The sequence below is a fragment of the Xenia sp. Carnegie-2017 genome, unplaced genomic scaffold (assembly GCF_021976095.1).
Source record: "Xenia sp. Carnegie-2017 unplaced genomic scaffold, XeniaSp_v1 HiC_scaffold_23, whole genome shotgun sequence".
In the NCBI taxonomy this organism is placed as follows: domain Eukaryota; kingdom Metazoa; phylum Cnidaria; class Anthozoa; order Malacalcyonacea; family Xeniidae; genus Xenia; species Xenia sp. Carnegie-2017.
In genome coordinates, this window is record NW_025813486.1 from 10,260,857 (window position 1) to 10,285,312 (window position 24,456).

The 24,456-nt window shown below is 35.7% G+C and overlaps 2 protein-coding genes across 2 annotated transcripts; one reads left to right on the forward strand and one right to left on the reverse strand.

The window, feature by feature from the left end:
* The first annotated feature begins 1,096 nt into the window (after nt 1–1,096).
* LOC124447808 (fas-binding factor 1 homolog) lies at nt 1,097–24,389 on the forward strand. Its single transcript, XM_046998810.1, has 26 exons — nt 1,097–1,528; nt 1,966–2,043; nt 2,155–2,192; nt 2,648–2,682; nt 3,485–3,551; nt 4,042–4,095; nt 4,945–5,104; nt 5,511–5,678; nt 5,756–5,944; nt 6,296–6,457; nt 8,107–8,400; nt 8,900–8,995; nt 9,778–10,003; nt 10,558–10,695; nt 11,266–11,608; nt 12,508–12,608; nt 13,209–13,495; nt 14,063–14,136; nt 14,419–14,652; nt 14,999–15,244; nt 16,123–16,341; nt 17,848–17,985; nt 18,622–18,742; nt 20,882–21,072; nt 21,633–21,724; nt 23,857–24,389. The coding sequence occupies exons 2-25, from the start codon at nt 1,986–1,988 to the stop codon at nt 21,711–21,713; spliced, it is 3,720 nt and encodes a 1,239-aa protein (XP_046854766.1). The 5' UTR covers nt 1,097–1,528; nt 1,966–1,985; the 3' UTR covers nt 21,714–21,724; nt 23,857–24,389.
* On the reverse strand, nt 22,624–24,094 carry LOC124449081. Its single transcript, XM_047000025.1, has 2 exons — nt 23,481–24,094; nt 22,624–23,448 (listed from the first exon to the last, which is right to left on the reverse strand). The coding sequence occupies exons 1-2, from the start codon at nt 24,092–24,094 to the stop codon at nt 23,001–23,003; spliced, it is 1,062 nt and encodes a 353-aa protein (XP_046855981.1). The 3' UTR covers nt 22,624–23,000.
* Nucleotides 24,390–24,456: the final 67 nt, after the last annotated feature.

Consider the following 24,456-nt stretch of genomic DNA (forward strand, 5'->3'; position numbering starts at 1 on the left):
GAGGAGAGATGTTGGGCATGTATCGAGGAGGTATGGCATGCATTAGGAGGATGATGGCATGTATTGAGGAGGATGTTGGGCATGTATCGAGGAGGTATATGGGCATGCATTAAGGAGGGTGATGGGCATGTATTGAGGAATGATGGGCATGTATCGAGGAGGGTTAATGGGTGAGTGTCGAAAAGGGATGATAGGCATGTTCTAAGAAATGCTATAGTGTTTGAAGTGAAGGGCAAAAGGAAGTAAGAATGACCTAAGACTTTGCAAAAACTGGTGGACAGTGCAAAAGGATTTGTAAAGTAAAAAGAACACCATGTTAGATTGCATCAGCAACCTCTGATAATGGATAATGGAATAAACTTGGCTCACAAATTAGCATGAAGTGGGAACTTGCAGTGCTCTTTTTGGATTATGTAATAACACACTAAAGTTTTCATTTCTTGGTGATAGTGACACTAGCTGATGTCAAGTCTTTAACTACTAGTGTCCTTGCAAATGTGATGGAATCTCAAATCACATCTTAGTTAAAAAAAGCCTGTTTCAAACTTGTTAATCATTGGAGTAGATTGGACTAGAATTTCTGGCAGATCAAGAGCAATACATAACCAACAATGAGCACCAAGAAGGAGACTTCAGAATACATTTTCATCATTAGTCACGACAAGAGAGGACCACCGTTAAATGGTAAGTGACTTCTTTTTTTTCAGATAACTTAATCATTTACCGTCGTTTCATACGGCATCATATGAGTAAAGAAAATGTCATCGAAGCCGTTGTCCCCTTAAGACTTGGTGAAATGGTACTCTCTTATCATTCGCCTTCTTTTCAAGCAGAAAAAAGACGTCAAATAAACTAATGAGTTTTGACTGTGTTGTAGACAATTACAAAATACAAGTTACAAAGTACGAACAAAAACATGGATGAAAGTAGCTATACACACAGGACTATTTCGACGAGACGAGAAGAAACATTTACAACGAATTTTACAGCAAATAGCACGAACAGATACATTGATAAAAATCACAACATAAAATAACGACTCCTTCGCAGCTCCACTTCTACGACAAAACAACAACAAATATCCCCTAATGTTCATAATTCACAAGTGCTCGTTAATGTTGTTTGTTATCCACAATTATCCAATATACCCCTTTTCATATTGACAAATGACAACCATAAGTGGCTATTTTATTTTAACGATTTTTTGAGGAAGTATGACGAGAAATTGTCTATACTATGACGTTTTGAAACAGTTGAATATTATATATGTAAATTTTCATGTCAGATTTTTGGTGTCTGTCTAGAAGCAAAAGTAAAAGAAGAATCTTGGTGACAAACCATTCAAAATGGCGGCAAATTCAAAACTTCGTTGTTCACCTCTGATGTCCTGTCTCTCATCGATTCAAGGAATTATAAGTTGTGCTAAGAATATTTTTATGTATGGTATTTCGCTTTGAGATTGGTTGGCGAGCGTCGTTTCTTTTCATTTCTCTTATTGCCGCATTTTAAAGAACTCTATAAAAAACAGGTAAACAAAACCTCAAGATTAGTGAGATTACAGATATGTTATCAATGCTAGAGCCTAAAGAATGCTTGACGAAAAGTTGGCTTACTTGCATATGGTAACAGAAAATCATCAAAACTACCAATTGAATATTTTAAGCTTTGGAAAGTCTTTTAAACAGGATTCATCAAAAAATATAAAGAGGTTAAATTAAGGACATTTTGAAGAAGTAAAGCTGCTGTATTGTATGCTTCTTGCAGCTCTAAACACAATTTCAGACTGCTTTTCCCCACGTACAGCAAAATATTTTTGGAAATCAAAATGTTCTTTGCCAAATGCATTTTTTGTCCCGTGAAATTACTAAGCTTGAAGTAATGTCCTTTCTATGATTGCATAGTGTATAAACATATTGCACAAAACAGGTGGATGTTCAAGTTGTGTAAATGAAATTTGTTTCTTAGGCTTTACCTGTTTATTTGTGATGGCTGAACTGGACTTGGATGATGCGATTGCATCCATTTTGGGTGATAGCGATGAAGGTATCATGTTGAAAAATTGACTATAATCAATAATCATCAAATTTCAGTGCAGTGTTTAGTTACTACACCTTTGCTATGCTATGCCTGTGAAATTGTCAATTGTTTTTTCAGAAACAGCTAAAATAAAAAAGAAATCTTCCAAGCATAAGGTATAGTTGACAAAAGACAAAAGATTGGTGTGCAACAAGGTGTTGTTAATTTCAAGGTCACAAACCAACTTTGCTATAATTTGAAACACTATGTTGATTATGAATTCTTTTTGACAGTGAGCTGTTATTTCGCGTCTTAAGTAATTGAAATGTACATATGGACTAAATGTTGATCTTACTTTTGTTACCAAACAGGGGTATTGTTAATTGATGCATTGATTGAGACATTTTGATGAGATGTGTCTCACAGTGGCGTAGCCAGCCTGCAAGTTTGGGTCTGGCTATGTAAATTATATATCATTAACATTATTCATTTCATTAGAAATCTGTTGTTTTTACAGTGAGTGAACACAGAAAAATTGACATTGCAGGATTTGCAGGCTGGCTACGCCACTGATGTCTCAATAAATATGCCTTTCAACCTTTGAAGCTCAATTAATGTGTTACAATTTTAGAGTTCAAAGCACAATGTGAAGTCATTAACCTCAAGGTATTGGCCATATTTGTTAATTATGTAATAATAGGGAAGTTTTTTCTTGACAAGTTTCACTTGCATCATGATTGAGCTTTCATTTGAACTGGTGTATCCACTTTGTGTGAAGGTTTTCTTTATAGTTGCATGGTGTGTATATATGTGAAATTTCATTATGTAAATACTATTTAAGTGACCTTTATTGAATGGCTACCTCTTCAAAGTGGATGTCATCACCTTTTTCTTAGTCTCAAACCTAATTTTTCATTGTTTTGTTACTGCATTTAAAGCTTGTTTGACATTAATTCAATGTTAAATTTAGAAGCAATTTAAAGTTTTATATACATTTTCATGTTTACTTGGTGTATGTATTGAAATATATGTTTGTTTATTTCAAATTTCAGTGATATTAAATGTTATATGAAATGCAGGGATGTTCTAGAAGACCTGTTTTAATTGTTCAACCTGTATTAGGGAGGGGGTCACATGAAAAGATCCCTGAGTATGACTGCTTAGTACAGGTTTCCCTCCTACTTAATTCAAGGCAATCAGCAAACGGTCCTTATATTACCTGCAGCTGTAACTCTGTGTTTTATTCCATGCTGTTTACCGAACTGAATATCAAAAACAGTACATATTTTGCATGCACACTGGTAAATGCTACCTCTGGGTTAACATGCCAAAACTTTCATGATCTCCAGATGTGTTTCTCTGGAGGTAAAGTCTTGCAGTTTCCATACTTATTGTAATGATAATTCTTCTTGTCCCCCAGGCCTTGCATGGAAATTTTGGAACTGTAGCTTCAGTTTTTGTTTTTCAGTGTTAATGATGATGAGTTTTACAAAAATCTTTCGAAAATCTCTGAAGATGTGAATAATGAAAACGAGGTTAGTTTAAATAAGCAGGAACATAGCAGTGATGATAAGGTAATGACCTTCCATCTTTGAGAGAAGAATTCATAGAAACGTTTCCGAGATTTGCGTAAATTTAAAACAAATGTTTCAAATTTTTCTCTAACATGTATTCATGATTGATTTGCAAGTTAATTGATTGAGCTCAAACTGGTTTGCAAAATTTGCCTTCAGCTAAAATAATGCCATATAATAAACTTTCAATTAACCTCGCTTGCTTGGTCTTTCCATAGAAATACCAGACCTCTGTCTTTTAGTAAAAACCTCGCCCTACGGGCTTGGTTTACAGCCACGAAAACACCTTGGTGCAATATTTATTCGATGTGAAGCTGCGCTCCATTAATAAGAACTTAGTGATGAAACATTTTTATCTACACAGTCTTTTCATTATTTCGTTGCAAACCACGTTGGTAAATTTTCTGCTGTTGGTGGGACTTTTTTTGCGTAATTTTTGTTTTTTCGACAGCCCGAAGTGAAGTTGACTGAAGAAGATGCTAAAGTTATGGCCGATGGCCTTGCTGTAAGTGTGTAAAGTGTAACGTTGATGACTTAATGATAAAATCTTTGTCGAGCGTCGTGTTTGTTCTATGTACGTATCATTTTATATTTTACAAATATTATGGAAAGAAAAAATCTTTCAAAAAAAGTCACGTGTGAAAATTGTTATCGCGTACATCGTTTTATCTTTTATAAATGTTATTATAGATAATGAAAATTCTGTTTAGCAAATTTTGTTTTTTAAAGACAAAAGTGTCTTTCATTTCTTTTATAAGACAACAATAATGCGAAACATATGAATTCAAAACAAATGCGTTAATTTTTTCATTAACATCTATTGATGATTAGCTAATTTGCAAGTTCTATTTAATTAATTTTGCTGATTAAGCTCGGAGTTTTTTTATTAACAAAAACGCTCAAATTGTCAATTATTGGTGTATAACGAAATTTCCTTAATAATGTATTCAGTTCCGCATCTTAAAACAGAAAAGCACTGCGTAACTCATAATTATTCGCTTGAAACTATTTCTTGCATCCTGCATCAAATGGCTCAAATGTGTTGCAAGCTGACATATCTTTCAATTTTTTATATAATGAAGTTGGCTTGCTTCTAGGGCTTGCTCTGTTCTGCATCTTGGGCTTTCCCTTCAATAGTTATTTGGATTTTCGTTTTGATTGAAGCTTTTTGACAAAGTGGGCATGCTTGTGCGTTAAATAGCTATTGTACGTAGATATCGATACTTCAAACTTTCGTCTTTTCCTTCATTTTACTTAATACGTACGTTGTATTTTTTCCTATTTTTGCTTCATCCATACTCACTTTTTAAATTTCTTCATTTCTCTTGACTTTTTATGTCTAATTTCTTCCCAGGGTCTTGATGATATGGATTCTGATCTTCTTGGCTCACTTGGAAGAAAGAAAGTGCTATCACCAAGAAATAGTTCTGGTGGAAAGGACTCTGATCACGACATGAAGAAAAAATCTTCCTCCGGATCATTGCATCGTAAAGGAACTGTAAAACCATTTGAAGGTGAGAAAGGCATGGGCACGAGGTTTTAACAAGCATCTTTTTGCATTGAAGTATGTTATGTCTATCGATAGTATTAGCGTAGCTAACAACCTTTTTTTTTGGGGGGGGGGGGCAAATCGGTACATTTTTAAGCTTGAATGACTTACGTAATTTACGACTTTCCAAAAAAGGTTAGGGACATTCCACCCCCCACCCCCCCTCGTGCCCACTTCCTAACCCGTTTATAGTCATTGGTCAATAGTCTAAGCGATGGAATAACGATGAATAACGATTTTATTCGATTTAGGGAAATTTTCAAAGCCTCTCTCCCCATTCAATGATAGATTTGATTAGTTAGCGTAATTTGATATATTGATCTATAATATAACTTAAGCCAGTACGGTTCTTGTTTTCTTTTACTGATTAGTTAAGGATGAGATTGGTACATCTATGGATAATAAGCTCATGCTGAGCGACGAAGACAATGAGGATGATGACATTTTCAACAATAGTGCGAACAGTCTTTCGTCAAAACATCGTAAAGTGTCGCCAAATAAAATATCACCACGATCGAAGGAAAACATTACCGATGAAGGTATGCAATCAACAACACGGTCTACTTGATCAGTCTTACATAAAGTATTTTATTGTTGGTTTTCGATTCCTAACCAGACTCCAAGCAAAGTAAAAAGAAAATCACGAAGTCGAAAGAAATCGATTTCGACTCGGATTCCGATCTTCCTGGCTTGGGACCGAGTAAAGAAGTCGAAGTTAAAACTCGCAAAAAAACATCGCCTAGAAGTAGAAATAAGAGGAAAACCAACAACGGGGATTTATTTGGAGACGAGGATGACTTACCTGGTTTGTTGAAAGAATCTTAATGATCATTCTTTCATTTCGTGTCGACAAAAATAGCTCAAGATAGAGATATGTGTTTTATTATGAAATATTAGGCCTTTCCTTCTTTACGACTTCTCCCGTAGAAATCTCTGCGAATCAACTTGATGTGTTAGGTCTGTCAATAATTTTACTTCTCTGTCTCTGAAGAGGACTTCAGCTAAGGTTGTCGAAACGTTACTTAACTCCAACACCAGCAGTCCTTCTAAGGACTCTACTAACATGGACGATCTACATCTACTAACATGTAACGATACTTCCGTTTTCAAAAACATTCACTTAAAATTATTCATTTTCGCTTCTTTCATTCTTCAGATCTCGACAATCCTGGAAAAGCGAAGGCAGCTTCAGTTTTGGATGGTTTGATGGGAAAGAAAACCTCAACTGCACCTACTGAGTCAAAGGATAGTAAACCAAAGTCACTTGATGAGTTTATGGCTAAAGTCAGCACTAGCAAGAAAACCTCTCAAAAATCAGGTAAAGGGAAGAACGGGAAGAGCGTTGCTTCGCAAATTTCAAGTAATAGAACACCATCATTGCACATTATACACCATCATTGCACATTATACACCATCATTGCACACCATACGCCATCATTGCACATTATACACCATCATTGCACATTATACACCATCATTGCACACCATACACCATCATTGCACATTATACACCATCCTTGCACACCATACACCATCATTGCACACCATACACCATCATTGCACATTATACACCATCATTGTACACCATACACCATCATTGTACACCATATACCATCATTGCACACCATACACCATCATTGCACACCATACACCATCATTGCACACCATACACCATCATTGCACACCATACACCATCATTGCACATTATACACCATCATTGCACACCATACGCCATCATTGCACATTATACACCATCATTGCACATTATACACCATCATTGCACACCATACACCATCATTGCACATTATACACCATCATTGCACACCATACACCATCATTGCCATCCACCATCATTGTACACCATACACCATCATTGCACACCATACACCATCATTGCACATTATACACCATCATTGCACACCATCCACCATCATTGTACACCATACACCATCATTGCACACCATACACCATCATTGCACATTATACACCATCATTGCACACCATACACCATCATTGTACACCATACACCATCATTGCACACCATACACCATCATTGCACACCATACACCATCATTGCACACCATCCACCATCATTGTACACCATACACCATCATTGCACATCATACACCATCATTGCACATTATACACCATCATTGCACACCATACACCATCATTGCACACCATACACCATCATTGTACACCATACACCATCATTGCACGCCATACACCATCATTGCACACCATACACCATCATTGCACATTATACACCATCATTGCACATTATACACCATCATTGCACACCATACACCATCATTGCACATTATACACCATCATTGCACACCATACACCATCATTGTACACCATACACCATCATTGCACACCATACACCATCATTGCACACCATACACCATCATTGCACACCATACACCATCATTACACCATACACCATCATTGCACACCATACACCATCATTGCACATTATACAACATCATTGCACACCATACACCATCATTGCACATATCATTGCACACCATACACCATCATCACACCATATACCATCATTGCACACCATACACCATCATTGCACACCATACACCATCATTGCACACCATACAATGCACACCATACATCCTCAACAGCAATTCACTTCCTACTCTCATTATCACTCTATATCTTACCTTCATTATCACTCCCTACCCTACCCTCAACATCACTCTACACCGTATTCTCATCGTCAATCCACACGCTACCCCAGCAACATTCCGCATCCAACACTCATCATCATTTTACCTCCCACTCTCATCATCCCTCCACACTTTACCCTCATCATCACTATACATCCCTACCCTTACCCCTTCACGCCCTACCCTCCACAACACCCCAAACCCAACCCTTTACAACGCGCGCCCAAACGTCCAGCTCAAAGCTATGGATGATAATTTCGATATTTTGTTGTTTTTATTCAAGATAATCTAAATGTGAAAAGCCCAGTTCGAAGTCCGACTTCTGAAGAAACATTTCAGTTTGGTGGTTACATGCCAAGCTCGGGATCCCAATCAGGTCGTAGATCCGCCCGAAGTAATCGCCTCGAGTCTGGCACAGATTTCGGTCGAAGATCTGTCAAATTTTCTGATGAATTTGGGCTTGATGATGATTTATTTGGTTTAAATAAACGACCGTCTACTGCTCCTAGCGGTAGAAAAAAGACTGAGGAGAATCAAGATGTTTTAAGTAGTACTTTACCGATTTCATCGAGTAAAGGTTAAGTATACTGAGAATTTATGTTTCATCATTTAATTGTTATTCATTGAGGCAGTAGACGATTGAAGTACATAAACGCGTAAGTTTTATCATATAACACATGAATAAACATTGGCGGATGTAGGGTACCTTAAAATATATTACTACAGCACATTTTGGAATATATTTACATTTCTAAACCATTCAGAGGCAAGTCCATTGGTGAAATTATATTCTTTAGAAATTAGAAATTCAAAACCAATAGTGTTTTCAGAAAATACTTTGAATTTAAAATTTAGCAGCTTTAATAGTTTTGAAGAGCGCTAGATCCGCTACTGCTGATGAAGATACTAGACTGGAGAATATAAAGACTCAACATCAGATCACTCCCGATAAAGAGCCCGGATAGGCTTAAGTTTTGCTATCTGGTCTTTTCTAGTGAAGCATCGACCGTCAAAGAAGCACTAAGAACAATTTTCTGTCGATATATCAGTGGCAATTATATTTTTTCAACTTTTAGAAAAAGCAGACGGAGTAAGAGTGGTCAATAAAGCAGAAATAAAAGAGGACAAAACCAAAGAGAAATCTACAGCTACCAAACCAACATCATCACAAGGTTATAAATAGTGATGTTCTACTCGTGCTCTGCTAATTACGTCGTGTTCATTCATTGAATGGATAGTAATTTGGAATAACTTCAAGTTGTTTTTGAAGTACCTTAACAACCATATTTTAGCTATTTGAAAATCTTTAGTTAACGAATGACGTCATAATCACCATGTAGTGGCGTAGCAAACTTGTGGGTTGCGGGGGGGGGTCACAAATTCAAATGTTCATGTCTTAATTCGTAGAAAACGTGGATTTCAAAGGAACTTAATGACGCAGAACATGCATGTGTGTGAGTACCCCCCCTCCCAATTGTCAAGTTTGCTACGTCACTGTCATTATGTACAATGGTATGAGCAGACGGACTACAGGCACAATCCCTTGAAATTTAAAAAGCACTTTACTTTAACATAACTTACCCTGATTATTATGAAATGGCTAAAATTACTATATAAAAGCCCTTCTGAACTAGAAAACTTAGTTTATCGACTGATTGTGACTGAAGTGAAAACGATCTAATCAACTGGATATTTTCTCTGTTCAAGTGAAAATATTCAGTTGAATACATCGTTTTCACTTGACGTCATAGCTGCCATGATGGTGCTCCGATTGACAAGAATCTTAATGAAGTTCTTTTATTTGAAGCACCCCAATAAGACCGCTTCCTCCATTGTTAAGTTGATCTCTTAGAAAATACTCTACAGTAAAGCCATACTCTTGTATGAAAGCGATTATCGACAGTCGCATCAAAATGCTCTTCAATACTTACTGCTCTCCTAAAACATTGATTAGGATCCAAAGACAGTACGTCTGCTGATTGGCTAGGTTTGGGTGATGACGTCACAAATGACCAATTAAACGCTAGTGTAGAAAATGCTTCAAGTCCCGAACCACCTCCCGCCCTCGCATTGCATTCAGATGAAATACTCGAGACTAAGGCGACAGAAAGTAAATACGAAGCTGATGACCATAGAAAAACTTTGAAAACCGTTGACAACCTGACTAAAAGCGAAAACAAGTAAGTCCAATCAAGTGTATTCTCCTTTTATTATTTTTGCCAATGTCGAAAGCCGTTCAAACGTATAAACAACATCCAATTTTTATACACTAGTACAAAAGCGCATTCCATTTAGCAGCTGACAAACAAGCTTTTTCTGTTTGTATGAAGACAATAATCAATTTTTATTCAGATTGTGAAGATTTGCTTGCGTTCATATTTTTATAAAGTTTTAAAACGGAAAATGAGAACGCTCGAACATCCAGTTCGCAAGTTTTAATATCATTCGAAGTCTGTATTCAAAAGCTTTTACATCCACTTTAACTGAAACAACACGAGACAAAGATTGTATAGAAAAGCAAAGGAAAACTGATGTTCCACTCAGAGCCACATGGGGAAGTTGTGGGGCCTGGGGCAAATTGGGGCCTCCTTTAAGCCACCCTTTCCGTCCTATCTCGCTGCAGGGGGGGGGGGATCGAGCACAATGCCTTACAGAACCCCCATTCCCATTAGCCAAAATAACATTCAGATATTAACGAACTTCGAAATTATCACATTTTAACCCATCTATTCAGAACATTGTTTCCTTGGGAAGCTGAAAAATCTTCAATCGGGCGTCGTACATCTCCCAATACTTCAAAAGAAGATAGTTTGAATGATTCTTCAATAAACGTGAAAGTTGTTGATTCAAGAACAGCAGAAGTTATCTCAGGGTACAACTTCTTATTCAAGTTGTAAATGCATAAAGGTTTTTATTGATTCTGATAGATCTCAAAAAGTTTGTCGTAAACTCATGTGGAACTGTTTATACAGAAATATAACGACTTATAAGTAAAAACACGTATTTGAAAAAACGCAGCGCATTCTGGACCCTAGAATCACCCTTTACTACAACAACGTTGGAATTGTGTCGTAAATTAAACATTTTTATTCAGTTGTTGCGAACTGTGCCAGAAAAATATGTTGTTTGTAACTATTTCAACATGATTGCAGATACAAAGGTACTTGGGTCCAGACCCCCAGTGTCTGCTGCTTTCCAAAATCAGTGTTTTAGCGAATATATCTCTGCTTTTTGTTCTAAATTCAATTAATCAATATAGAAAATGCTAACTAGTTTGATGAGATCTGCTCCATTCAATGAAAACCGAGAATGCAGTCATAAGCACTCCAACGTACTTTACTTTAGTCTAAATATTAAAAATCCGATGAAGCCATTTGCGTTTTAATAATCTCGCCTTCTCTTTGAAAATACCTATTTTATGTTTTTGAACTTCTTTTCAAAGTCAACTAGATACATCCACTCAGCAATCGAAAACTCTGTCGTCGACATCACCTTCATCTATTGAAACGAGGAAGCCTCAAAATCTAGCTGAAATAAATGAAACGAATTCTTCACATTCCTTGTCAATCTCTAAAGCTCCTGACCGAATTTCAAGCCCAGTCTCCTCTAGTGGTGCTCCCTCTCGCTTGATTCCACGTGAGAACGCCATCGTTGTATCAGATATGAACAGACAAAACTACGAAAACGAGTTGAAGGGAATGATGGGTAAAATTCGGGATGTTGAAAATGAAAAATATAAAGTTGAAATGGAGCTGGCAAATAAGATCGCCGAACTGGAAACAAAGGTTGGAGTAACTATAATGAATTGTTATGTACCAAATTTCAAAGTTCATTTTTCATTGGTCGAGAGAGCGTCACGTGAGAGTAAAGAAATTAAATTCCATTAACTTGTTTCCTCGCAAGTAGTTCGAGAGTGAGATACGTTGTCTCCCTTTAGATATTATAAAAATCACGTTCTTCATCACGTGAAAATGCGATCTTTGCCCGACTTTGGTCAGCATCTGATCTCCATCAAAAAAAGCGCGGGAATTTTTCTAAAGTATTTTTTATACTGTTTTATTTATATATTCTTTTGGAAAATTGAATATTTCGTTTATTTACGTTGCTGTCTGTTTCTTTTTTGAAAATTGACACATAACAAAACTCTTTTTGACGGAAATCTCGTGAAACAGTTTGTTTTGTTCACCCTCGTTACGCGGCGGTCTCGGGTAAACAAAAACACACTTTAATCCTAACACGGTTTTTATTATGCACATGAAAAACATGTGACTTGGACGAGATTTGAACTCGGACCTTCGGGATACTAATCCGCCGCTATATCTGTTGAGCTACCAAGCCCACAGGGATTGGAGAAGTAAACTGCTATAGTGGCGAGAATCTCTCGTCCATACGCAGTTTAAAAGAGATTTGACTCGTCTCCAATCCCTGTGGGCTTGGTAGCTCAACAGGTATACTGCCGAACTAGTACCCGAAGGTGCGAGTTCAAATCTCGTCCAAGTCACATGTTTTTTTATGTGCATATTGAAAACCGTGTTAGGATTAATATATTATATATATTCTCTGATGATGGCTTTGGAATAAAGCACACTTTGGTGTGTGACAATAAGTGTTAAACACTAACCTAGACGTCAAACACATAACTAAAGGAACACTGGCTTATAAATATTCAACATGCTTGTATCAGATTCGACGACTCGAAGTCGAGAACAATGGTCTAACCCAGTGCATTGAGTCGAGCAAACAACGACATGAAGAGACAATTACCGCCATTGAGAACTCGCATAAGTAAGTGAATTTTTTAATCTTTATAAACGGCATTGAGGTTTTTAGTGCTAAGTTTCCATGGAAAGTAAATATTGAAGAATCTACGCGTTATATATGTAAAGGCTGTTGTTGTTTGAAACATTGCACTATCTTTGAATCCAAGTTTATGGTATTTGCGTTTATATTTCTTCAATAATTGCTGAATGTCCGTTTACACATAATAGAATTCAAGATTTTCACTGTGGCATTTCAAAATTTACACGAGAAAGCAAATATTTTAAATGCAAAACAATGTTAACAAAATTTTATGTCAGAACGTATGTGTTCACGTTGGTGTTTTATTGTTATGGCCGTTTGCATGAATATTATTCTCGAATGAAAAAGCTCTCAGTTTTCATAGTTTTCAAAAACATTACTTTTTAGGGCTTTGTTGTCTAAAGCGTATTCTAATCTTTTAATCAATCATGAAACACGGCTAAGATTAAAGTTTTGCCCTAGTAATCATTTATCAGACTAGGAATATAAATCTTAAGGGGGTTTTCTCTCTTTTTTGCACAGATTCCTCTACACATCATTTTTATCTTCTAGGTCTACTATCATCTATTGTTTTCAATCTTTCAGGAGTCGTATCCAGGCTCTGGAAGAGTCGTATCATCGTCGTGAAGCAAGACAAAGAGATGAGATGGAGTTAATGTTGACGAAGCACAAAGAAACTGTTGTCGAATTGGAACAAGAGAAATCAGAATTGCTTTCTGTCCATGCGCAGAAAATTTCTTCCTTGGAGGCTAGCAAGTTGACAGAGATTGAAAGGCTAAATGAGACACATCGTCGTGCTTTAGATGAAGTACGAACCCAACATCTTGCAGAGATAAATCATTTAAAAACAATGAAAGAACAAGAAATATCAGGTATTTTTTATGATTGTGTATGTTTTCTTGAGATACCTTAAGGATATTGTTGGAGTACTGTAAGATGATAGAGGACAACTGGGATTTGGGTGACGATAAACACGTACACGAATATCTTTATAGTTACTTGAGATACCTTGAGGATATGGCTGGGACGTTGTGGGATGTAAGTGTACAATTGTGGTTTGGGTGATAATAAATACAGTTGGTATTTTTTGTAGCGTACATTATTTGAACTCATCAAACTATATCGTTGATGTTAACCAGTGGCGAGCAATGGTTACGAAGCCAGCCCGAGCTATTTTTTCAGCAAAATCATTTCTTGAGGGAATCAAGTCCATTTAATGTATTTTTTTAACGATTGAACATAAAATATTTGCATTGTCAGTATTAAAAAATGGACTGGCTTTGTTACGGGTGGTTAAGATATCTATATTTGCATGTACCTAAGTTTTGTCATACTGTGTTTGAAATTTCTTTGGGTCACATGTGGAAGGATTTGGACTAGTTGATTTGTTAGGTGATAGCCTTCCAGTTATATTTAGTTTTGTGGTTTATTTTACCTAGCCACCATGACTGCATTTTCTCATACGAAATCCTTACAAGGACTCATGGAGCAAGTATTGAATTCAACGAAACAGGTAAGTTATATGTTGAAGTCACGATTTCCACGGGGGGTGGGCACGGGCTAGGGGAAAATTTCGTAGGGGGGAAAATTGTGGTGCGCAGTTTGGATACAAGTGAATTTCAACTTCTAAGGCCGTTCTTTTCAAAATCAAATTGAAGGGATCTTCGTGGATCGTGTTGATCTAGCTCCCACAGTCATGGTACTTGTTTAGTTTGTCATATATCCTGCAATTTTTCTATTTTTCTAAGTTAAGTTGAATAAAGAACCATTGAACTCTCCAGGTTTAATTCTATAGGTTGAAGACCTGCATCATTTGGTTGAAGTTTCGCACAAAAACAGTGAACAAGAACGAGATCTTTCAATGAGAGCAAAAGATGAATATCTTAATCAACTTCAAGATAGACTGTTGAAACAACAGATGGAAAATGACGAAGAACGAACGAGATTACAGAATCTACTTGCCAAAATGGAAATACAGCTTCGTGAACAAAATAGGAAACTCGAGGAAGATAAGTGGAAGTTGAACCAGGTTTGTTGTCAAGTCTCTACAAACTATTTTGTTTGTAGGTTATTGCTTGTTAAGTTTTGGATTCTTTAGAAATCAGCGCAATGGTTTGATGAGAAGTTTGCTCTAGTACTCTCATCAACAATTTCATGAACCTTTTTAAAATTATTGAGCGTTGTTTACGTTCATTAAAATTCTGACACGGCTATATTTGCTTATGAAAAACATAAAGTTTGAGTAATACGTTTCTATTTGCATTCTCCTCCATATTTTTATCTTTACCGTTAAATTAGAGTTATTTTGTATTTCAATCTTATGATATAGTCATTATGTTATTTCGCCGACAATTGTGTCTTTGCTTTTATCGTAGGAGGATTCCCGTTTGAAATCATTGCGTATATCCCTCGAGGAAGAAAGATGCGTCACGCGTGATCAACTCGAAGCCGAACGTGGATTGCTTCAGAAGTCAAAAGACGAGTTCCTGGCACAGCAACGTCAGATGTTGGCCGATATTAACGAAGAGAGGAAAACATTGGCTTTGGAAAGGGCTGAAGTTTCTGCTGCTCAAAGAGGAATTGTAAAAAAAGAAAAACAGAAGCATGATAATATTATAAAGGTAAGAAATGGCTTTTTTAATTCAAAATATAATTCCAATTTTACCCTACAAAGTAAATCTTTGAATGGTCCACTGCACTAAATAGGAGAACTTTTATATACAAGATAGACTCTTACCTTGTCAGCTTTCTATTATAATACGTTTACAGTATGTGAATGATAGTTGCTGCTGACTTGTATGAAATTTATATGGACCGTGTGATATTGACTTACCGTAAATGCTCTTTTTACCGCCGCTCTCGCTTGAGCGCGAGCTGGGTTAAGAGCCGCATTTAGAATCCAGGGGCCGGTTGCACGAAGCCTGGATAGGGTTAACCATTGGATAGCAAGTTTTTTAAACTTTTACAAAACCTTTCAAATAGCAAGCGCGGCGCTCGGAAGAAATATAGAGTTATTAAACTCTAAAGTCTAGGAGAATCTTGTTCTGCGTCTATGTGACATTATTTTCATCAGGTTGTATAATATTACATAATGACAAAAGATTTTGTCCACTTAAAAATAACTTTCTTGGGGCAGGAAAAATATTCAATATGCGCCGCGGAGCTAAAGCGAGCATTTACGGTGCAAGCTTTGTTCAAAGTCCTACTGTATTTGTTTTTTGGTGGCTTATCTTGGACAAATTACAGTTTAGACTGTCTTTAAAATACGATAAAATCAAGGTGTTTTTTGCACCACCACTATTCCGCTACACCGTTTGAATTAATTGCGACTTTCACGGTGAATTAGGTGAATTAAAATTCTAGTTGGAACTAATAGTTTCTTCAGTTAAATATTTTACGCTTTTACAATAGTCTTTAAGCTACTTGTTGAATAAAACTACTTACATGGAAGTCTGTGATAAATGCGTCTTCCAATTATAAAAAAATATGTTTATTGCAGCTGGATGCTGAACATGAAAACATACGCGTTCGTTTGGCTGAGGAAACCGCTGCCCTGGAAGCTCGCGAGGCTCAGTTCAAGCGCGAGCAAGAGGAATTCAGAAAAGAAAAGAGGTTATTTGTGGATAGACAGGATGAATGGTCCACGGAGAAGGATCGCATCGGTAAACTGGGAATATTACTTCAAAGTCGTGCTAAAGAAATTGAGGAAATAAGTTTGGTGAGTGATGTCATTGCAAAAATTCTTCATGATTTTGAACCAAAAAGATATGACGTATGTTTTCAAAACTCGAAGTACAACTATTGATTTTAAACTAAAAGATATGACGTATGTTTTCAAAACTCGAAGTAAAACTATTGATTTTAAACTAAAAGATATGACGTATGTTTTCAAAACTCGAAGTAAAACTATTGATTTTAAACTGAAAGATATGACGTATGTTGTCAAAACTCGAAGTACAACTATTGATTTCAAACTAAAAGATATGGTGTATGTTTTCAAAACTCGAAGTACAACTATTGATTTTAAACTAAAAGATATGGTGTATGTTGTCAAAACTCGAAGTACAACTATTGATTTTAAACTAAAAGATATGACGTATGTTTTCAAAACTCGAAGTACAACTATTGATTTTAAACTAAAAGATATGGTGTATGTTGTCAAAACTCGAAGTAAAACTATTGATTTTAAACTAAAAGATATGACGTATGTTTTCAAAACTCGAAGTAAAACTATTGATTTTAAACTAAAAGATATGGTGTATGTTTTCAAAACTCGAAGTACAACTATTGATTTTAAACTAAAAGATATGGTGTATGTTTTCAAAACTCGAAGTACAACTATTGATTTTAAACTAAAAGATATGGTGTATGTTTTCAAAACTCGAAGTACAACTATTGATTTTAAACTAAAAGATATGGTGTATGTTTTCAAAACTCGAAGTACAACTATTGATTTTAAACTAAAAGATATGATGTATGTTTTCAAAACTCGAAGTAAAACTATTGATTTTAAACTAAAAGATATGATGTATGTTTTCAAAACTCGAAGTACAACTATTGATTTTAAACTAAAAGATATGGTGTATGTTGTCAAAACTCGAAGTAAAACTATTGATTTTAAACTAAAAGATATGACGTATGTTTTCAAAACTCGAAGTACAACTATTGATTTTAAACTAAAAGATATGGTGTATGTTTTCAAAACTCGAAGTACAACTATTGATTTTAAACTAAAAGATATGATGTATGTTTTCAAAACTCGAAGTACAACTATTGATTTTAAAGTAAAAGATATGGTGTATGTTGTCAAAACTCGAAGTACAACTATTGATTTTAAACTAAAAGATATGATGTATGTTTTCAAAACTCGAAGTACAACGAATTTTCTTGGAAGTACAACGAACATTTTAAAGTTTGCATCTTTAACTGACGCTGTGGTTTGTATGTTTAAAGTACATGAATGTTCAGCAGTAGGTTGCATTCCCTCCAAATTTTTTTCCAAATAAGAAACAATAGAAAAATCAACTTTGCCTTGGTATTCATCTCGACAATGATTTGGTTTCGAGACGAATTTTGGTGAAAAACTAGATATTCTTATAAATGTTGCCAATTTTATTTTTGTTTTTCATCCTCAGATGTTGACACGGAAATCATTGCTTTGTCATTAAAATGTTACCTCATTGTAAAGGTTTGTTAAACGTCATCACAACCTGTCAATTTTCAGGAGGCAGTAAAGGCACGTGATGATGGACGTAATGTGATGGAGAGGGCACATCGCATGCAGGCTGAACTCGTGAAGAAATCACACGAACTTGAAACAAAAGGTCTGCTGCTTCAGGAGAAAGAAAAACATATAGCTGAGGTTTGTTAGTCAAAACATTAATAGTTTAATGTACTGCAACATGTAATGATATTTAACTGTAGTTATCAAAATAGTTGAGGTTTGTTCGTCAACACAATGTGCCGCAACATGTAATGCTATTTGACTGTAGTTATCAAGCATAAATTTTGTAAACTCATTCTTTGCATTCGTGATCTTTAAAGACTTGCGAAAACTGAAACGATAGTTTTACGTCTACTTAATTGTTGTTGTCACACATATTTTAAAGTATTTCTAGAATGTAATTATTGACTTGGCGATTTTGCGTAGCTTGTGTTATGTAGTCAACGTATTTTCCATAAAAAATGAAAATATCGAGTGCTTTCAAACAAAAAAAGCGCGCTTTGTAGCAACACATTTCAAAAATTTCAATTGTTCATCACGTGGTCAAATGACGTAAGAGCTTGAGTTCATTGGAGAACACATCGGAGAACAACATCGGAGAACACAAAAACAGTCAATGTCTCTAAACTTGTCAATTATTTTTTTAAATTTTTACTACGCAAATCTTGCGTTTTTTATATTGGTCGAAGCATTCTAGTGTGCATTAGAATACATTTGTTAAATCAATATCCAGTGCAGAGGAAATTTGATCATGCACCTTTCACGTGTTCACAGGAGCGTCTTGAATCCCTGAAGGAGAGAAGAGAAATGGAAACACAAAGGCGGTCAGGTCTATGTGACAGATGTTCACAATCATGTGTCATCTCTCCTGGTCAAATCTCGCCGATCAGGAAATGTAAGTCTGATTTTTTAAAGTAATTTATAGCGTTTAATTGGTCAATACGCTATAGTGTTATCGACAATAGACAGTTGCGTAGCAAGCTCGTTAATTGGTGGGCGCACATGTTCTGACCTATTAAGCTCTTTTGAAATTAATCCACCATTCCGACGGTAAACACACGTGTCAAAGATACGAGATCAAATTACAAAATTCGGACAATTAAACGGGGTGTAGATAAAAAGCGGACCCGGACGACGGACGCAAAACGCGCAAATAAAATGCTTTTAGTCCGTTCGTAAAATACTCTTATTCTACTTCGAAAAATCGTTGCTCCTATATTAAATTTAGGTACCTGTGCACGACATCCTATTTCATCTTCGCTGATGTGATTAAAGTATACTTTCAAGCTGTAACTGACGCACTGACTAACTTGCAACTGCTTCTAACCTCAGCTTTCAAAAGGAAGTTCAAGTTGAAAACTGCAATAGACGTACTGCTTTGCCAAATGACAAGTTGACGGAAATCATTATCAGTGCATTAAATATGAACAGGCTAACCCACATAAGGCCAACATGAGTGAAATGCCATTGACAAATCACGAAAAAAATACAATGAGGTTTCATTGCGTTACACTCTATATGACTGACTGAAAATTGAAATATGCATGTTTAATTGCTTTAAATAATGAGGTCAAAAAATATATCCTGAAAGATAAAGCTCGTACAAACAGATGTTCGTACAATCATTAAAAACAGAGCTGCACGAAACTGTTTCCACTGTTTGCCTATACCTATGTCTCTTAAAAGCATCATTTGGTTTCGTTTTTATTTTAGCGTTTTCAATGTTTATTTTTCGACGTAGTATAAGAGTATTTTAGGAACGGACTAAAAGCATTTTATTTGCGCGTTTTGCGTCCGCCGTCCGCGTCCGTCGTCCGGGTCCGCTTTTTATCTACACCCAATTAAATGGTCGGACATAGTACTATATATGTAGAATAGTGCCAATAAATAGAAAGATGTTCTTGAGGCAATTGTAAATCTTATTTTAGAAATACAGAACGACTAAATATAAAGGGAGATGGTGTAAGAGTAAATAAAAACCATTTTCTTTCAAATCAAGCGAAAGTTTAAATATGACATGCAATATGCAGATACAATTTCTTTTTAGAGAAAAATAAAAACATCCTTAATGTTGTCACGAATATTACAAATGCCATAACAAAGTGTTGATGAGTTTGATATGAATTTGTCAACACAAGCTTAAAAAGACAAAGAGCATGCCAAAAATAAATGATTTAAACTTGCTTAGCGCATCTACAAACACAAATTTCAAATAGATTGCGAATTAATCTGAGCATGCTTAGTCAACTCCAACAACTCTCCAAGTTCATGGTCATGGCAACGACCAACTGGATGTACTAGTACCCATGTGGAGTAATTAGCTTGCTCGGTCAAAAATTTTCAGATAAATTATCTGCGCATGTGCAGTTTTCCCGGGACCAAAAACGAGATTTTTTACTTTCGAATTTTATCGTTTTGTCTACAAGATTTCTTCTCATAAAATAAGCAATGTTTCAAAAACTTTTTCAGACACAGTTCCTTTTTATGACACTTATAATTTAAGACAACTTTAAACATGTTTTATACAATTTTTATTGGTTTATATCTTTCTGATTTAACTCTCTCATTTACTGTTTCTCGTGTATCACGAGCAAACCATCCATGGGCTTAGTGGCAACTAAGGATTATCTGGTTCCTTTAATCAACATGCAACGCTCTAGTGCTAAACTATCTCGGGGTATCGAGAGTTATGGACCGAAAATGATATTTTTTGTTTTCAAAATGAATTGAAAACAAAATTTTGTAATTTATCTCTTTTTGTAATTAATTGAATTTTGTAATTTATCTCTTTTTTTGGACACGTGTGTCTACCGTCGGAAAGCTGGATTGTTTCCTGCGGATTATAACATGCATGTATGATATTTTCACACCCCCCCCGATTATACAGTTTTATCGGTTGACATTTTAATTTTTAAACATGTTCAGTGGAACGTTATTGGGTAATTTGTCTGTGAACTTGTTCACCAAAGGCTTTTTTCTTTCTATGTATTTTAGCTATATTTGAAAAGCCTGAAACATTAGCTCTATTTTGCAGGGGAGCCTATCAATGAAAATTCACATGTCTTGGACTACAGGCCTTCCTCGCCATTTGTTACTGCTGAGGAAATGTTGACCAGTCCCATTCCTCCACACAATGTCTCAATACAAGGCTTCCCTCCTGACGTACTGGCCAACGCTCTGGATCTGAAGAGAACTTTACGACGTTGGTCTCAGGATAAAGAACACGTGAGATTAGCTAGTTATTGCTTTACGTAGTTAGCACTTGGAAATACTTTGGATTAAGGCGCTAGACTGGAGTAAATGAGGGCTAATTCACTTTCATAATCATTTTCATAATCAGATGACTTCAGAAGAGCGCATTCAACTGGCGTATTTATTGAGATTTTTGGGAACAAAGTCAAAATATCACTGCACGTTGTTGTATTGCTTTACAAAAACTCTTATGTTGAGTTTGCAATATATTGTTTTTCGGAGAGTGTTACTCGTATTTTATGAAGTTTACAATAGACTGAAGTATTTTGGGACTGTTCTTCAAACATAAGATCGTGTCTTTTGAAAACATTAGCCTGAAGTATAAAAGAAACTAAGTTTTAAGGTAGCATCACTTCTTATGAATTAAGAAACCATGCTGGAGTAAATAAGAACTTAAATTTCGACATCGTACCACTGCATGTGAATTAATACTCCCGGAGTGCATAATAACTAAAGCTCAAACATGTTTGTTGAGATTATAGTTATTGATATTCCATTCAGCAGCAACCAATCCAAAATATTTTTGTTTACAGGACGAGGAATTTTTGGCAAAAGAATCTGAATTCTTGAGTAGTCTTCAGGATAGCCGCTCCTCTCCCTTATATGACATGTGATATTGAAAACAGTAAGTTTTTATGATAAATGTATTCTTTTTACCGGCTAGTAGGCCTGGGTGAGAAAAGATTTTCTCCGTGTCTCAAATAGAGCCAAATTCCGCAAGCCGAGCTACCTTTTTGTGACCTTGGAGAAAATATTTTTCTATCCGTACCGACCTAAACGGTAAATAATGTAATATTTTTCGAAAAGGTCAAAGTCCTATTGGATTGTGTAGATTTGACGATGGCGGCAAAGTTAACAATAAAAACTTGTTACATTCGAAAGCTGACTAATAATTTATTTTGTAAAACAAACAAAAAAAAACAAAACAACACTTCGCTAAAGTAAAGTTGCTAGTCATAGGATTCCTAGCCATAATGCGTTGTGTTTTTGCAATATTGCATATGCATACGTCACATTTGTGTGTTAGCTTTTGCATAATTTGACTACGTTAAACAAAATTTATTCACTTTATAATTTCAAAATGGATAACACAAAGAGAGTGATCTTCCATGAAATGAAATATAAAGAAAGCAACAAGGCTTGTCTGCTAGCTTCAGAACATTTAGCTTTCAATTCATTCAACTTTCTGTGATCACACTACTGTTAGCCATTTTGAAACTATTAAGTGAATAAATTTGTTTAGCGCATTTTATGCGAAAGTTCACACGGCAGTGACGTTTGCGGGAGAAAGTTTTTCTTCAATATTGCATTGACCCTATGCAGTATGGCCCTATAACGTAGGCTATATTATTCAGGATTGCGATCAGATATCGTGAAAATTCCGCCCGCTGCTGGGTGATTCAGGACTGCAGTCAGAGATTGAAAAATTCTGTCCGCTGCTACAGCGAATCAGACTGCAGGATAGGCTAGGATTCTGTCTGCTGCTACGGCGAATCAGACTGCAGGAAAGGCTAGGATTCCGCCTGCTGCTGATTTGTAACAAAATAATTGTATTTGTTTGCATGCAAACCGATACAAATTGAAGGATTCTGCGATCGAAAACGTATATAAACGCTACAAAATATCTGCTCAAGTAAAACATAAAACAACTTTGGACAGTATATAAGCCTGTTGGGACAATGTTCGTTTCGTCCTGTGAAAAACACAACTACTTCCCAGTTATGGCATTTCACAGTCGAACACAAAAAAGCCAACATTGAGGCTTAAAAAAGTCAAGGATGATCAAATTTTTATCTTATAAAATGTTTTGCAGATGTTCTTAAATTCTTCCTATCGATATGGAATATTTTATGCATGTTAAGTAGAATAAAGATACGAGTTTTCAATCAATAAAAGTTTGATTATTCGTATAAGCCAGACGGTGGACATAGCGAAACATAATCCGTTGGTAGTCTAGAAAATCTTCCATATCCACGAACATCAGAACAATGGTTGTGATATGTCTTTAACAAATGACAAGGATTTAAAACTTTCTTATTCATTGTGTTTTTCATGAGCCAAACGAGTCTGTTGTCAGATCCTGCTCTATGCATGTTTTCGCTCATTATCTCTAATGCTTCGTCGCTAACAGGCTCTGTCAGTTTCATTATGTATGTATCGTGGGCTCCAATATATTGTCCTTCACATAATCCATTTGTATTATTCATATGACATCGCCTCTCCCTTTTTCCACTGCGCGTTAAGGCATAGGCAATGTTATATTTTGTCATTAAATTGACATTCAAATTCTCAAATCCTTCTCCAAGGTAGATATCCATGTTTGTTATAACGATTACTTCATTTAGCAGTCTCCGGTAGCATAATATAGAAAATGTCTAAACGTTGGCATTCCTGTGTGATAACGGATGACGAGTTTGTGCTTATTTGTTAATACCAAAGCATTTAGTCGGTCTTTAGCTGAGTCTTGATGAATAAAAATATGTACAGCTTTGATAAAAGGGTGATTTAGGTTTCTTTGAAGAGTTTCTTCGATTTCCTCCTGCCTTTTCATTAAACGACTCATACTTTTTTCAAATTGGTTATCCGACCATGGTGGCAAAAACATTATCGGGTAATTTGTTACAAGGTGAAGTATATCAATTGAAAGAAGTGTCTTCGATTTATTATTTCTGGCAGTCTCGGTCTTATTCCCTTGATTTAATTGATTCATTTCGATTTCTTCCTCCCTTTCGCTTAAACGACTTGCATTATTTTCAGATTTATTTACCAACAGTGGTGGCGAAAACATTCTTTGGTAACTTGTTACAAGGTGAAGTCTATCAATTGAAAATTCTGCCTTCGATGTATTGTTATAGCCGGTCTCGGTCTGATTCACTTGAGCATTTTTCAAAATCATTTGTTTGTTAATTGTATGACTGCTATTGAAAATAATGTAACTTCCCGCGACTACAAAAATAACAATTGCTTGAACGCAGATTGATAAAACTTTCTTCATACTATTTTTCTCTTTTTAAGTTAACATTAGCTATTCTTCGCTTGTATCAAGCAGTACACTTGCCACGTCTACTGAGCCAATTGTTAAACAATTATTTTTTGATGATTTCCGTGTTTCGATAGCTTGTTCTAAATTAATAAATATAAATAGATTACAGTAAATATGTTTGTATACAAACAAAATGTATGGACAATGTTGCCCTATCTGTCACATTAAGCACTTGTTGAAATAATGGAATGTACAGGTTGTATCAAAAAAATTAGAATTCAAATTTTAGGTTCAATAACGCAGAAGATATTTGAAATAGTCGTTTGTTTTTAAACCTTTGTTAAGTCCATTTATTTACCTTTCAAATGACATGT